Source organism: Panicum virgatum, chromosome 6K (assembly GCF_016808335.1).
Source record: "Panicum virgatum strain AP13 chromosome 6K, P.virgatum_v5, whole genome shotgun sequence".
Lineage (NCBI taxonomy): Eukaryota > Viridiplantae > Streptophyta > Magnoliopsida > Poales > Poaceae > Panicum > Panicum virgatum.
The window spans coordinates 34633605-34647357 of record NC_053141.1 but is presented as its reverse complement, the minus strand read 5'-3'; the positions used below and the strand labels follow the sequence as shown (position 1 = coordinate 34647357).

The following is a 13753-nucleotide window of genomic DNA, read 5'->3' as shown; positions in this document are numbered from 1 at the left end:
TTCTTTCTCTAAGGGAGAGGATTAGTTGATGTTCTTGATCCGGGAATAGGATTCTCCTCTCATCTGGCAGGCTGGGTCTAATACACGTGAGGTTGCAACATTTTTATTTCATTTTGTAATGATCACTCGTAATCCAGTACAGTCAGCACGATGCTGACCGTATGCTAACCTATTGCTTCCAAAGCCGCCGGACGGCACGGTAAGTAGTAGCATGGGTCCACGGTTGCCATCATCCCATCATCCATCACTCTCCTCTCCTCTCACTCCAACAACTCCGCAGGATCTTACTCGGGCAGTCTCCTTCCCTCGGCAGCCCCGGTCGCGCGACCCTCTCCTCTCCCTCGTCGCCGGTTCGCCGGCCGGCCTCGAGCTCCCGCCATGTCGGCGGCGTTCAAGGCGTTCCTGAACAGCCCCGTGGGCCCCAAGACCACCCACTTCTGGGCCCCGTCTCCAACTGGGGCATCATCCTCGCGGTACGCATCACCATCATCACTGCTCCGCCTCCGCGCGCGGTTCCATTTGCGTAGCCCGGGCGCGGCGATCTCCGTCGCGTCGAGGAGATCTCGAGCTCCAAGCAAGAGTCGCCTCTCTCCTCCACGCACGAGCAGTAAATACAACACGTCTGATGGGTAGTTTGACTTAGGTGTGTCTGAATTGACTGACTGACCGAGTCCGCTTTATTTGGTGGGCCAGTCCGGCCGTCAGAGTCGAACTGCTGGACTATTTTGAATCAAGCAGTTTGAGTTTGAGCAGCTGCTGTTCCTCGGATATGAATTTGAATCGTACCGGCCGATCGATTTTGGTGCTGTTCAGGCCATCCTCCGCTCGTTTTCCATTGCATCAAGCCCTTCTCTCAGTTCCGACCCGGATGCGTGCGGCTAATCATCTCATGGAATACACAAGAATCGCCTATTGTTTTCTCATACTGTAGTCCTGTTTGGTTTCGAATAAATAAATCACCTACTTATAAGTTAGGTGACTCAAAATCACTTATTTATAAGTCAGGGGTGTTTGGTTGTTAAGTGACTTAAAAAGTGTGGGCTCCACACAGAAAAAAGGGACTAAGTTTTAATTTGGGGTGGAGCTACTTAAAACTTATAAGTTGAGGTGATTTATAAGTTAGGGTTGTTTGGCAAATTAAGTCATTTTTTTCACTTTTTAACTTATAAATAGGTGACTTATTTGGAACTAAATAGGACCTCAGATCTGAATTCTGAAATAAGGCTCAATTTAATTTTTTCAGTTTAAATCATAAGTCCTACCACATCGCATGTTTACACATCAATTAGAAGTACTAAATATAGTCTTATTATAAAATTAATTTCATAAGTCGTGACTTAATCACAAGACAAATCTATTAAGCCTAATTAGTTCATAATTTGACTGCTAATTGCTACAGTAACCTCCGCTAATCATACTTAATAAATTCGTATAGAGATTTAATTTATGCAATTAATTTTATATTAAATTGACATCTTAACATTCAAATTGATATTGGAATATTCGATGTGATAGCAACTTAAAAAAATCAGACGACACAAGTGTCATCCATCATAACACACATTGCTTTTTTTCTTTTTTTTTTGAAAAGCTATAACACACATTGCTACTCAGCTTTTTGTCATGTAAAGCTACAGCTTTTGTACCTTTTCACACTACTCCAAATTGAGTGTAAACTGCAGCGCCGCGACTGACAGAGCCCTCTGAACTTTTCGTTTCGTTTTACAGAGTGTGGCGGACACCAAGAAGCCTCCCGAGGTGATATCTGGCGATATGACGGGAGGTAGGCGAAACACTTTGGGGGAATTCTCCGTCTCACAGCTGCGATTTCGACGCGTCCTACACTATTGCTAATAATGCTTCTGTTCTTCTGCAGTGTTGTGCGTGTATTCTGCTCTCTTCGTCAGGTTCGCATGGATGGTGCGGCCCCGGAACTACTTCCTCATGGTAACCCACACAGCTGCAACGAATGCGTCCAGCTCTACCAGCTTTCTCGCTGGGCCAGAGCTCAGGGGTAAGAGCCATCTGCACTGAATTTGATTGCTCAAGCTCACAACATCCCTAACTAACTACTAGTAACAAATTCGGTAAAATTTGACGAACATCATTTGCCACACAGTATCCCATTAGTACATTTCAATTTCAATAAGAACACCCTGCTCTGCTTTTCGTAGTTCATTCATAGCAACGATCCTAGCAGAAGCATACTAGTACTGGGAGAGTGGGAGGTGAACGGGAAATAGAAGCTTATGCCGCAGTTTGGAACTTTTGCAGGTTCCTGGGGAAGAAGAAAGAGCCGGAGGCCCAGGAGTAAACAAGATGGCCATGAACCATACAATTTGTGTACCACCACAGACTGAACAATGTAACAATGTGACGTGGAAAACCCTGTGTTGCCATACATGTTTGTAGGTTTATTTACAAGCTTTCATCCATGTTGTTCCTCCACGCATTTACCCTAATGGCATTTTCACAAAATTTCTGAATTCTCATAGCTCGATCACGATCCAAAGTTAAGGTGCGCTATGTATGTATGTATTAATAATCTAAAGCTTACACCTTCCTGTTTCCAGAAAGCATCTTTCCTCTATACGTGCTTGCTTAGAAGAAAAGTTCAAGAGTCCTCTGAAATTCAATTCAAGCTTTTTTATAAAGTTAAAATATGAAGAATCTTCGACCGTAGGACGCCCTGGGAAGATAGCGTCGGGGCCCCACACATCCAGAATACCTAATGCTCCCCATTCTCCAACCACTCGTCGCCTCCACCAAAATCCGTGCTTTCCCCCGCTCTCCAGTCTCCACCCAATTCCTCGCCCTCGCTCGTCGACTCGTCGGCCTCGCCCGCAGCCGCCGTCGGCGAAAGCTGCGCCAGGTATCCCTCCCTCCCTCCCCTCCCCAGGCTGGTAGACCTTCTCGCGGAACACCTCTCCGTCCTGTCGAGATCGCCGCCCACGATTTCTGTCTGGTATTCTCGAATTCGGTGCGGTGATCCTGTATGTATGTATGCGTGGCATGGGCAGGTGATTTCAGCTGCCGCGGGGATCGGGTTCCGCCATGGCGACGGCGATCAAGTCGTTCCTGAACAGCCCCGTCGGCCCCAAGACCAGCCACTTCTGGGGCCCCGTCGCCAACTGGGGCTTCGTCATCGCGGTACGCGCCTGCGGATATAGCTGCAGCAAGCTTTGTTTTGCCTCCTATATAAAAATCTGTGTGATTTGGTCGATTGCGACAACGCGCCTATACGTGTGATATTGATGGGAGTGGTGCCGTAGTTTTAAGTAGTCGAACATGGTGCTCTTGATAGAATTCGGGTTGGAAAATCTTTTTGTGTGAGGAACATCTGGTCGGTAGTTTCATTCAGGAAGTCTGGATTCTAAAGCAGAAGGTTCTTGCTCTGGGCTTAGTTAGCTAGAGTACTAGACACAGGCAAATTGTTAGTTCAGAAGCAAGGACAAATGCCTGCTGTATCTGTTTGACATGTAAAAATGGTACTTGTTTCCTCATTTCTCACCTGTGTGATTCATGTCTGGTGGACAGTGCAGTGCTACTGCAAACTTATTCAAAAAAAAAAAAAATCATGTTTGGTGAGAAAAACAGGTACAGCGAGTTAGTATTGCAGACTTAGAGTTAACGCTTGCAGGGAGTTTCCAGGTGCCCCACAGGGATTTTGTTTTGGGGGAAATTATTGCAAATTTCAGTATTCATGTATATTGATGAACCTTTTCCAAAGCAAATAATTCTCAGATCAATTGGGTCAGACTGCTGATGAGTTTTGATAAAACAGATTGGAAACTGATTTAAATAATTCGACTGGGTTTTAATAAAACAGATTAGAAACTGATTTGAATCATTGGATCAGCAACCTTTTGTAATACATCTATGCTTGAGTGTTATCACATCTTCACTGAGAAATCTTTCGATTTGCTTAAAAAAATTTATGGAGCTAAATCAGCAAGGAAATTAATTTGCATCCAGTATTCCAGTTGTATAATGGAATCTGTTCCGTCTGTCAATATTCTAAAGAAAGATCTTGCTTTTGTGCATTGATACTTTTTTATTGCCTGATCTCTATCTCAACTTTTGTATGGTTGCTGTAAATTAGATGTCTCTTGGGAGGAGTGGGGGTGTGTAGCTGGCAACTGGCAAGCCTGGCATAAAATTGCAAAGCCATCTATCATTCTGAGATATTTAGTAATGATCCATGGGCGGAGCCATGTTGATGCATGGGTATTCCGAGGAATACCCAACTTTTTCCGAACAATCAAGAATATATCAAAATATGTACATATGTATAGGTTATGTGCTCTAAATTTTCTGCTTTCTGAGTTAGAAATCAGCCCAACACGACAGCCACGCACACAGGTCCACTCCTCTCTCATCTGATGCCAATTCAACCAGTCAACCACCAATCCTCTCTCTGGCCCTCTTCTTGATCTGATCAGTCTTGCTCATCTCCGGTCCTGGTTTTCTATAAAATGAGCTCAGGCAGGTTGGTGGTAAGGGGAGAGGTAGGTCACAAATTCGGAGAACCAGCCAAGTAGACAAGGGTGATGCGCCATGCATGGGTAGTGGCAGAAGCTTAGTGCAGCATGACAGTATTGAAACCTCGGCAACATGCCACAACCATCTCCGACCTACACAAGGGGATGCATGAGCCTTCAAGTAGGTGATACTGTGACATCACTTAGAGATGTGGATCGATACAAATTTATATCTTCATATTATAATTGCTCTGCAATTAGTTATAACAATTTATTTGACCAAGCCAGGGGTCTATTTTGGACAGTAGAGAGCAGCAATTTCGATATTCTTTGTAGTTTGAATACTGCAATATTAGCTTATATGCTTTGACTTGTGACTCTAATTTGGTGGTGGACAATTCCCATTTATACATATTAGCATTATACTTGACTGGACAGGTTCTTCTGCTCCTAAATGCATGATTAGAGAATGTTCCTGATTATGGAGTAAAATTGAAAAGCCTGATACTGTGAGTTATCGATATTATGAACTTTTTTGTATTTTGGATTGGGAATACCCAACTCTAAAATCCTGTCTCCAATCTATCATGAAGTTGTTTTTTCATTGATGCTATGTAACTAAAGTTGGACCTTTTTTTTTCTTTGGACTGACTGATGATCTAACATCAGGTTCTTTCAATTCAAACATTGTGTAATGTACCTTGACCTGCAAAAATCCTTACATTTCTGGTTAAATTTCTGTCAGAAATGTGTAAACAATTATATGCACATAGTATATGGCTAAGGTTTTGCATTTAGCTGCCATTACCTCTCAAGTTGCACCTTCATTATGTTTTTCGGTCCCAGATAAACTGTACCTTGTAATTCAAACTCTTGAATTGCTTTCTTGACATCCAGGGTTTGGTTGACATGAACAAGCCTCCTGAAATGATATCGGGCAATATGACAGCAGGTAGGTGTAACAATTGGTCATTGGTTTCACAGTTCCTATTCAGTAGGTCACATCAAAGTATTGAACCATCATTGATGCTTATGTTTTTATGCAGTAATGTGTGTGTATTCTGGACTCTTTATGAGGTTTGCATGGATGGTACAACCGCGAAATTACTTGCTTCTGGCATGCCATGCTTCTAATGAAAGCGTTCAGTTGTATCAGTTATCTCGTTGGGCTAGGGCGCAGGGGTAAGTCTTATGCAGTGAATTTGTTCCTTCACTATAGTAATCAGTATCAAAAGTCAGCCATGATTGATGTTTCCTTCAACAACAGTTTTTGTACTTGTTCCTTTGTAATGCAGTGATAACAATGAGACTAGCGCAGAAAAAGCTTTAATGCCGAAACTTGATTTTTGCAGGTTCCTGGAGAAGAAAGAACCGGAGGCCCAGCAGTAAAGATGGAATGCAATGCTGCAGTCACTTGTCCAATAAGGGATTTTTTTTTTGAAAAGCATCAATAAGGAAATTTTGTTTCTGAAGCAGTGTAGATATTGTTCATTCTGTGACCATAAAGTTTCTGCATGCTACACAACATACCGTGGAAATCTCAATGATACCTGTGTTACTTCATTATTACAAGTTTTCATTTGTGTTACTTTTGCTGCACATCTGTAGGAAGGCCTGACCTTTTTCAATGCTGCGGGATTGCAGTCTATTGATAACTTTTTATTATTTGGCACTATTCGGCTTAGCTGGCAAATATATGTGATTAGTTGTGCCGAAATTTTGTTGCTGTGCATACTACATCTTCAATTATATGAATACAAATTAATATAAATAGGTCAAATTTTGGTCTTTAGACCCTGATAAAAGTTGAACTTCTATAAACTGCAAATTGATAGTCTATTTAGCCAGGAACCAAACCTAATCCTTTCAGTACAAAAGCTTGTTGATGATTATGATTGGATCTCGCAGTAGATCACTATTCACGTTTTAATCAAGAGCCATCCATGTCGGTTCCGTTTTCACGGTTCGAAGCTGGAAGGGAACTCTATCTATGGCCCTGCTTGCTGCCCCCAACAAAATCGACTTCAGAGGAGGTGATGATCATTGATCAAATCCGCCCACAGTTACGAGTTCCATCGAACGAACATAAGCCGTGCGGAAAACCTAGCGTGTCGCCATGGCTTCAACCTTCCATGACGGCAATGGCATCACCCCTTGCGTAGACGAGTCCATGCAGCCGGCGGTGGACAACGGTGACTAAACCAGCCGTTGCGAAGAAAAGCTCATGATGCCGGTGGACAACGAAGAAATCGACGACAATGTCGCCGCCCCTTGCGAAGACGAGCCCATGCTGCCGGCATGGAATACAAAACCGCTCGATAATCGCGATTATCGGTGAAATTTACCGTTACCGATGTTGACTGATATCGGTTTTCAATTGATTTTTCGATGGATTTCGATCCAAATTTCAAAAATTCAAAGAAATTTATAACTAGTGTGGAAAAAATTCTATAAAAAACTAGAGCCTCTCTATAGTCTAGAATGATGTCACATATTAAAAACAACCACCGTTTGCTTAGACAAAAAATGTTTCCAATACTAAAGCCTGATAATTGATGCAAATCCATCGATAATCAATGCAAATCAGTTGATATTCAACAATTTTGGTTGATTTTCTATTTCCTTTCACCAACTTGACCAAATATGCATGGGGTATTTACTATATTGTTGTATATTATGCTACAAATGGATGGTTATACTGATAATTTGCAAAGTAGATTAGTGTTAAATATTAGTGGTGGGAAGAAAGACTTCAATGTTGACTTGTTGTTAAATCAGTTAGGATACAATAGGCTTCAATGTTGACTATAATATGTATGCTTATACTAAAAAAACTATGTCTAACTGGTTTACATAATTATTATAAAAAAGTGTCATTTATGAAAAATGGATGTTTTAAGTGCCTTTCTGTATGAATTATGGATGTGGTCATATGAGTCTGTTACCGATTTGCATAAAACTTGTGTCAATTTATGCTAATATGGACAATGTGGTTTGTATGGACTATGTACTTTTTTGTATTTATGTGCAATTTCATTTGGTGTATGCCTATTTGTGTGGTTTGCATAATTATACATAACATGGATATATGTAATATGTATCTATAGTTTATTCAATTTATGTCCAAAATATATGTACATGTTTATTTCTAATGCAATTCTATCCTAAGCTATGTATGTATGTATAATTTACCTTATAAAATACCATACTTAACAAACCAAATAAAAATACTATAAAAATTTCTATTTTCTATCTGCTAAATACATTTCTCAGCCGAATTTTCGATAAATCGACCGATTTGCATCGATTATCAATGATAAATCATTGATTATCGATATTTGAATTTGACCTTCCTTATCAGTCGATTTTAGCGATATTTCACCGATTTTCAATCGATTATCGATACCGGAGGGCACTGATAAACCATGTATCAGTGATAACGTAAACCCTGGCTGCCGGTGGACGACGCCGAGGACGAGCCTGCCGCCGCCGCCGCCACCTTGTGGATCCCGGACATGCTGATCCGCAACATCCTGGCCCGCGTGCCACCGTCATCGGCGACGAGGTTCAAGGTCGTCTGCAAGAACTGGCACTCCATGATCGCCGACGACTCCTACGCGCGGAACCACCTCGCCGTCGCCGCTCCCGTCCGCAGCGTCCTCCTCTACGACGGGGACGCGCCGTGCCCCGTCACGGTGGTCGACGAGGCCGGGGCGGCGCGGCTGGCGGCGCTGCGCCCGCGCCTCGGGAAGCCCAGGCACGGGTTCACCGTGCAGAACTGCTGCGGCGCCCTGGCATGCCTCCGCAGCGGCCAGCGCGACGCCGAGCTTCTCAACCCGGCCACCGGCGAGAGCCTTGGCCTCGGCCACTTCTTCCGGCGCGGCCCGCCCACCACGTGGACGCACGCCGCCGACCACCTCCCCTGGTACTGCCTCGGCCGCTGCGCCGCCGGCATCGGCGAGTACAAGATCGTGCGCCTCGACGTCCGGCTGCCGAGTTCCAGGCGGCCGGAGGTGACGTGCGAGGTGCTCCCCCTGGGTCGGGAGAGTTGGGACTCGACGGGGTGCTTCGCTCCGGAGTGGAAGAAGGTGGCCTCTGGCAAGTGAACTACTGCCCCGCCGACCGCGGCGTGCACGTGGCCGGCGTCTCCATGGTCGTCAGCTTCGACCTCACCACGCACAATGTTGGCGAGATCGACCTCCCGGCGGCGGCGGCGGCCGAGGCTGGCGGAGCGGTGGCGTCGCTGTCCGAGCTGGACGGCCGGCTCTGCCTCTCGCTGGTGCCCAGCGGCGCGGAGGCCCGCCGCGGCGGCGCCACCGGAGCGGCCATGGACGTGTACGTGCGCGGCGACGACACGGGCGGCGGCAAAGCGTGGTTTCAGGTGTGCAGGGTCGGCCTCGGCGCTGCCGCGCGGTGCGTCCCGCGGCCGCTGCTCCGGCGCGGGGGCAGGATCCTGATGAAGCGCGCGGACGGCTCGCTGTGCTACTACATGGATGGTACCGGCGGCGAGGGAGCAGCGGCCGGGGAGGAGGTGGTGTACGAGCACAAGAGCAGGCGGCGGCGGAAGCAGCAGCTGAGCGGCGTGACCGCCGATGTCTTCGTGGAGAGCCCGCTTCCCTTGGAAGCCATCCTACGAGGCGCCTAGCGGCCTAGGTACAGAGGAGAGAGAGCTTCGATCTGTCTACGCATGTGCTGCTTGCCTGATTGATTTTGTAAGAAAAACTCCCAAAAGAGTTCACCGCCTAGCGCTACACAAAATTGACTTGTTTGATCTAGCAAGTTCTCGATCATGGGATGCAAGCAGTGATATAATGGTGTCTTTTTGTCAGCTAATTAATTGTGTGTCATGCTATATATTTAAGCATTTTGCTCTCTCCTAAATTAATTATATGGCATGCAATTGTAGCTTATTTTTACCAAAATTTGGGTCTACTTGGAAACAATTGAAACTTACATCCCTAGGCAGGTAACACATTGCCTGATTGCCTCTATTAAGTGTTGGGGATTGGACCTTCGGGTCAAGCCCCCACCCTCGGAAATGCTCCCTAACTCATTTGCAGGGCTCCAACGAGAGGAAGGCGAGTATACCCGAAGGTGTCGGATGGTCACTCAGAAGCGCAAGCTCAAAGACCAGGACCTTCGGTGACGAAGGATATCACCTTCGGTTGGCCGAAGGAGACGAATGGCTGCTCAGAAGCGCAAGCTCAAAGACCAAGACCTTCGGTGACGAAGGATATCACCTTCGGTTGTCCGAAGGTGACGAATGGCTACTCAGAAGCACAAGTTCGAAGACCAGGACCTTCGGGTAAAGGGTTCGCCTTCGGGAACGAAGGTGACGGCTGATCGCTCGTTGACGGAACCTTCGGGGCCGTGACCCCCGGAGCTCCCCGAAGGAAACGAAGACCTTCGCTTGGTGCAAGCGTGCCTGTAAAACGTGAATACGTGAGAAGGTCAGGTTTGTGCACCTGAATACGTGAGAAGGTCGGAGTTGTACACCTCTAACCTTGTAATTTTACCCCGAAACCGGTTGTAAGTGAGCTGTAAATGAGTTGGAAGGGGGCAATTTAGGAAAACCCGGCCGAAGGCTAGGGGTATAAATAACCCCCTCTCTCTCCATAGTGCAAATATTTGAATTTTTCTAGTTATTACTGGAGAATTAAGTTCCTACTTTCATTGTCATTTTCATATTGTTCATGCTCCCTGTTTGGGCATCTAAGAAGCTAAGATCCCAACAGCGGCGCCCACCGTTCCAGCTCGAAAGACAACCTTCGATGGCCCCAGCGAAGAAGAAAGCCACCGCCGGCACCACAAACAACACCACTGAGCAGCACGAAGAGGCAACACACGTAATGAAGACATCACCATCGAAGCTGTTCTTCATGGAGATCCGGTTGATGACACCGAAAACACCGAAGCTCATCAAAACCAATCCAAGGAGCTCACAGAAACATCACTCAAGCTCAAGGCCCTTGAAATGAAGAAAAGGAACATCGAAACTCAGCTCGCCACCAAAAAGAGGGCACTGGACCAGGCAAACAAGCTAGCTGAGGCCAGGCGCAAACTAGCAGAAATGGAGGCGGAAGTTGAGAATTTGCAGAGGCCATACCAATATATGCCCGAAGGTTCCGTCCAACAAGAAAACCGCATCATCCACCAGACAACCTTCGCTCACAATGAAGACCGAAGGCCACCACCGGTCAACCTCCCATATGACCCGACCTCGTCACTCTCAGTCACTCTGCAGCGAACTTCATGGCCGCCCGGCTACAAGCCTACACAGCTCCCCAAGTACAATGCAACAACTAATCCAGCCCAGTTCCTCATGGCCTACGAAGCAACAATCGCTTCGGCCGAAGGTGACGACTCAACCATGGCCAAGTCTTTCGTCATGGCTTGCGAAGGTTCTGTGGCCAACTGGTACTCATACCTTCCCCCGCAATCAATCAACAACTGGTACCAGCTGAAAGGCAGGCTCCTCCAGGACTTTCAGGGATTCAGAAGGCTAAATACCAACACTGTGAAAGACTTCAAGTGCCCACAGCACGACCGTGAGCCTCTCTATGACTATTTCCGGAGGTTCGTGCAGAAGAAGGCTCAAATCCCAAACTTCCCAGAGAAGGATGCGATAGAGAAATGCATCGAAGGTCTCCTGCCTGGCTAGCGTGCTTCTCATCTCACAAGAGAGCCCCCGAGGACCTTGGAGGAGCTCTATACAGAAGCAGAGAAGTACGCGAATTCAGACGCCAACCACCGCAGAAGGGTCGAGCAAAGAAGAATCATGCGTCAGGCAGAAAAATACAATCAGCAAACATGGCAGCAAGAGCAGCCAGCTCAGCTGCTCATCCTACCTCTGGAACCTTCGCATGATGATGAGGATTAGATAACCTTCGTTCCCTTCATGATACCGCCAGAGTCAGAACCTAAGCACTCAAACGACAAGCAACCTTCGTCCGGAGCACGGGGCAGAGGTCGCGGCAGAGGAAGGGGCCGAGGTCGTGGACCTTCGCGCGAGCCCAAAAAATTCTTCTGTCACTTCCACGGGTCTGACTCTGACCATAGAACAAACCAGTGCCCGAAGAAGAAAAAGACCCTTGACAGAATGGAGTCCGAGAAAAAAGGCAAGCTAGTTGGGCACACTACATGGCCTCAGACTCCACAAGCTCCTCAACAAATACAGTACACACAACCTTCGTTCGTTCCACCCCCCCCATTTACCCAAGCATACCGCCCACCCATGTTCAACTACAACTACAACCACAACTGGCAGCCGCAGCAAAACCCGCAAACACAACCCAGTCAACCCACCACCCAAGCTCAATCAACGCAAGAGCAGCTACCACCACCCCCAGCCCACCCACCAAAACAAGAAAACCAAACCACAAATAGCCAACCCACTGCACTACCAACCTTCGGGATGATCATGCCCATCTCCGGAGGATCCACCCTGGACTTCGAAAATAAGAGAGCGCAGAGACTACTTCAGGCAAGTCCATTGCATCGTCTCCGAAGGTCCAACCAAGAGAACCCAGTGGTCACACTCTCCGATCATCTTCTCCGAAGAAGATGTCAACCTCATTAGCTACCCACACACATATGCTCTTGTCATCGAGGCAAACATTCAGGGCTGGAGGATTGGCAAGATACTAGTCGACACTGGCAGCTCTGCAGACATCATCTTTTCCGACACCTTCGACAAGATGGGCATCGACCGAAGCCTGCTTCAGCCTTCGGATATCACTTTAATGGGATTTGGAGGAAAGAGAGTGAACGCAATCGGCAAACTATCACTCGCCGTATCCTTCGGAGACACGGCCAACGCAAGAACAGAACACATCACCTTCGATGTGGTAGAGATGCCCTACCCATACCGCGCAATCCTAGGAAGGGGGACTATCAACAAGTTCGAAGCTATTGTTCATCAATTGTACTTGTGCATGAAGATTCCAGCTCTCGCAGGGGTCATCACCGTCCGTGGGGACCAGCAGCTTGCGCGGAACATAGAGTGGGGATACACCCCAGGCCAGAAAAATGTCCACAACCTTCGGACTGAATCCAAGTCTGCTACCTTCAAAGAGCAGCAGAGAGACAACAAGAAAGCAACCTTCGAGGAAGACTGCGAAGTCAAGAAGATCCCCCTTGACGTACATCTACCCGACAAAATGGTAACCATCAATGCAACCCTCGAGCCCGAGGAAGAAAAAGAGCTTCTTGAATTCCTCCGCAAGAATCAAGATGTTTTCGCATGGTCCGCCAGTGACCTACGGGGCGTCAGCAGAGATATCATTGAGCATCGCTTGGATATCAACCCAAACATCAAGCCAAAGAAGCAGAAGCTTCGCAAAATGGCAGATGAAAAAGTCGCAGCAGTCAAGGCCGAAGTCCAGAGACTGCTAGATGCAAAAGTTATCCGAGAAGTCAAATACCCAACATGGCTGGCAAACACCATGCCGGTCAAAAAGAAGAATGGCAAGTGGCGCATGTGCATCGATTTCACTGACCTCAATAAAGCCTGCCCGAAGGATGTCTTCCCGCTGCCAAGAATCGACAGAGTCATCGATGATGCGGCAAACAGTCAACTGATGTCTCTGCTTGATTGTTTCTCCGGATACCATCAGATTTGGATGAGGAAAGAAGACGAAGAAAAAACAAGCTTCATAACCCCCTTCGGCACCTACTGCTTCGTGAGGATGCCCGAAGGATTGAAAAATGCAGGACAGTCTTTTTCTAGAATGTCTTCGGTGGTCATGGAGCACCAACTCAGAAGAAATGTCTTGGCTTATGTTGATGATATTGTAGTAACCAGTTCAATAAGAGGCAACCATGCGGCAGTCTTGGCTGAAACCTTCGCAAGCCTAAGAAAAGCAGGCCTGTCCTTGAACCCCAGTAAGTGCATCTTCGGAGTCCACAAAGGAAAGGTGCTAGGATGCGTCGTGTCTACCAAAGGCATTGAAGCAAATCCTGACAAAGTAAAAGCTCTCTGGAACATGGAGGAGCCCAAGTCCATCAGGGACGTACAGAAGCTCACAGGGCGGATAGCAGCCCTAAACAGATTTATCCCTCACTCTGCTGACCGAAGCCTACCATTCTTCAAGGTCCTTCGCAATGCAAACAAATTCGAGTGGGGCCCCGAGCAAAGCGAAGCCCTTCAGGCACTCAAAAACCATCTCCAGAACATGGTCAAAATGACCTCACCTGACCCGAAGGATGTGGTGCTCCTGTACATTGCGGCATCCTACTCTGCTGTCAGTGCAGCACTCGTGCTCGAGAGAGAA

The 13753-nt window shown here is 46.9% G+C and overlaps 2 protein-coding genes and 1 pseudogene across 3 annotated transcripts; all 3 read left to right on the top strand.

Annotated features, from left to right (window-relative positions):
* Positions 1–200: 200 nt before the first annotated feature.
* LOC120712315 lies at positions 201–6069 on the top strand (annotated as a pseudogene). Its single transcript, XR_005690843.1, has 7 exons — positions 201–473; positions 1729–1783; positions 1877–2014; positions 2275–2872; positions 3021–5433; positions 5528–5663; positions 5834–6069. The product of XR_005690843.1 is annotated as a mitochondrial pyruvate carrier 1-like (transcript).
* Positions 2718–6069, top strand: LOC120712317 (mitochondrial pyruvate carrier 1-like). The gene is made up of 5 exons (XM_039998076.1): positions 2718–2872; positions 3021–3150; positions 5379–5433; positions 5528–5663; positions 5834–6069. Exons 2-5 carry the CDS (start codon positions 3055–3057, stop codon positions 5868–5870), a joined length of 324 nt encoding a protein of 107 aa, XP_039854010.1. The 5' UTR covers positions 2718–2872; positions 3021–3054; the 3' UTR covers positions 5871–6069.
* Positions 6070–7996: 1927 nt separating this feature from the next.
* Positions 7997–8587, top strand: LOC120713419 (F-box protein At3g08750-like). The gene has a single exon (XM_039999387.1). It carries the CDS (start codon positions 7997–7999, stop codon positions 8585–8587), a length of 591 nt encoding a protein of 196 aa, XP_039855321.1.
* The last annotated feature ends 5166 nt before the right edge of the window (positions 8588–13753 follow it).

What these genes read in the sequence shown, in the direction of transcription:
- LOC120712317 (XM_039998076.1), top strand. Translation starts at nt 3,055, where the DNA reads ATGGCGACGGCGATCAAGTCGTTCCTGAACAGCCCCGTCGGCCCCAAG. An exon ending in ATCGGGCAATATGACAGCAG is followed by an intron (nt 5,434 to 5,527) that starts GTAGGTGTAACA and finishes GTTTTTATGCAG; the next exon opens with TAATGTGTGTGTATTCTGGA. An exon ending in CGTTGGGCTAGGGCGCAGGG is followed by an intron (nt 5,664 to 5,833) that starts GTAAGTCTTATG and finishes TGATTTTTGCAG; the next exon opens with GTTCCTGGAGAAGAAAGAAC.
- LOC120713419 (XM_039999387.1), top strand. Translation starts at nt 7,997, where the DNA reads ATGCTGATCCGCAACATCCTGGCCCGCGTGCCACCGTCATCGGCGACG.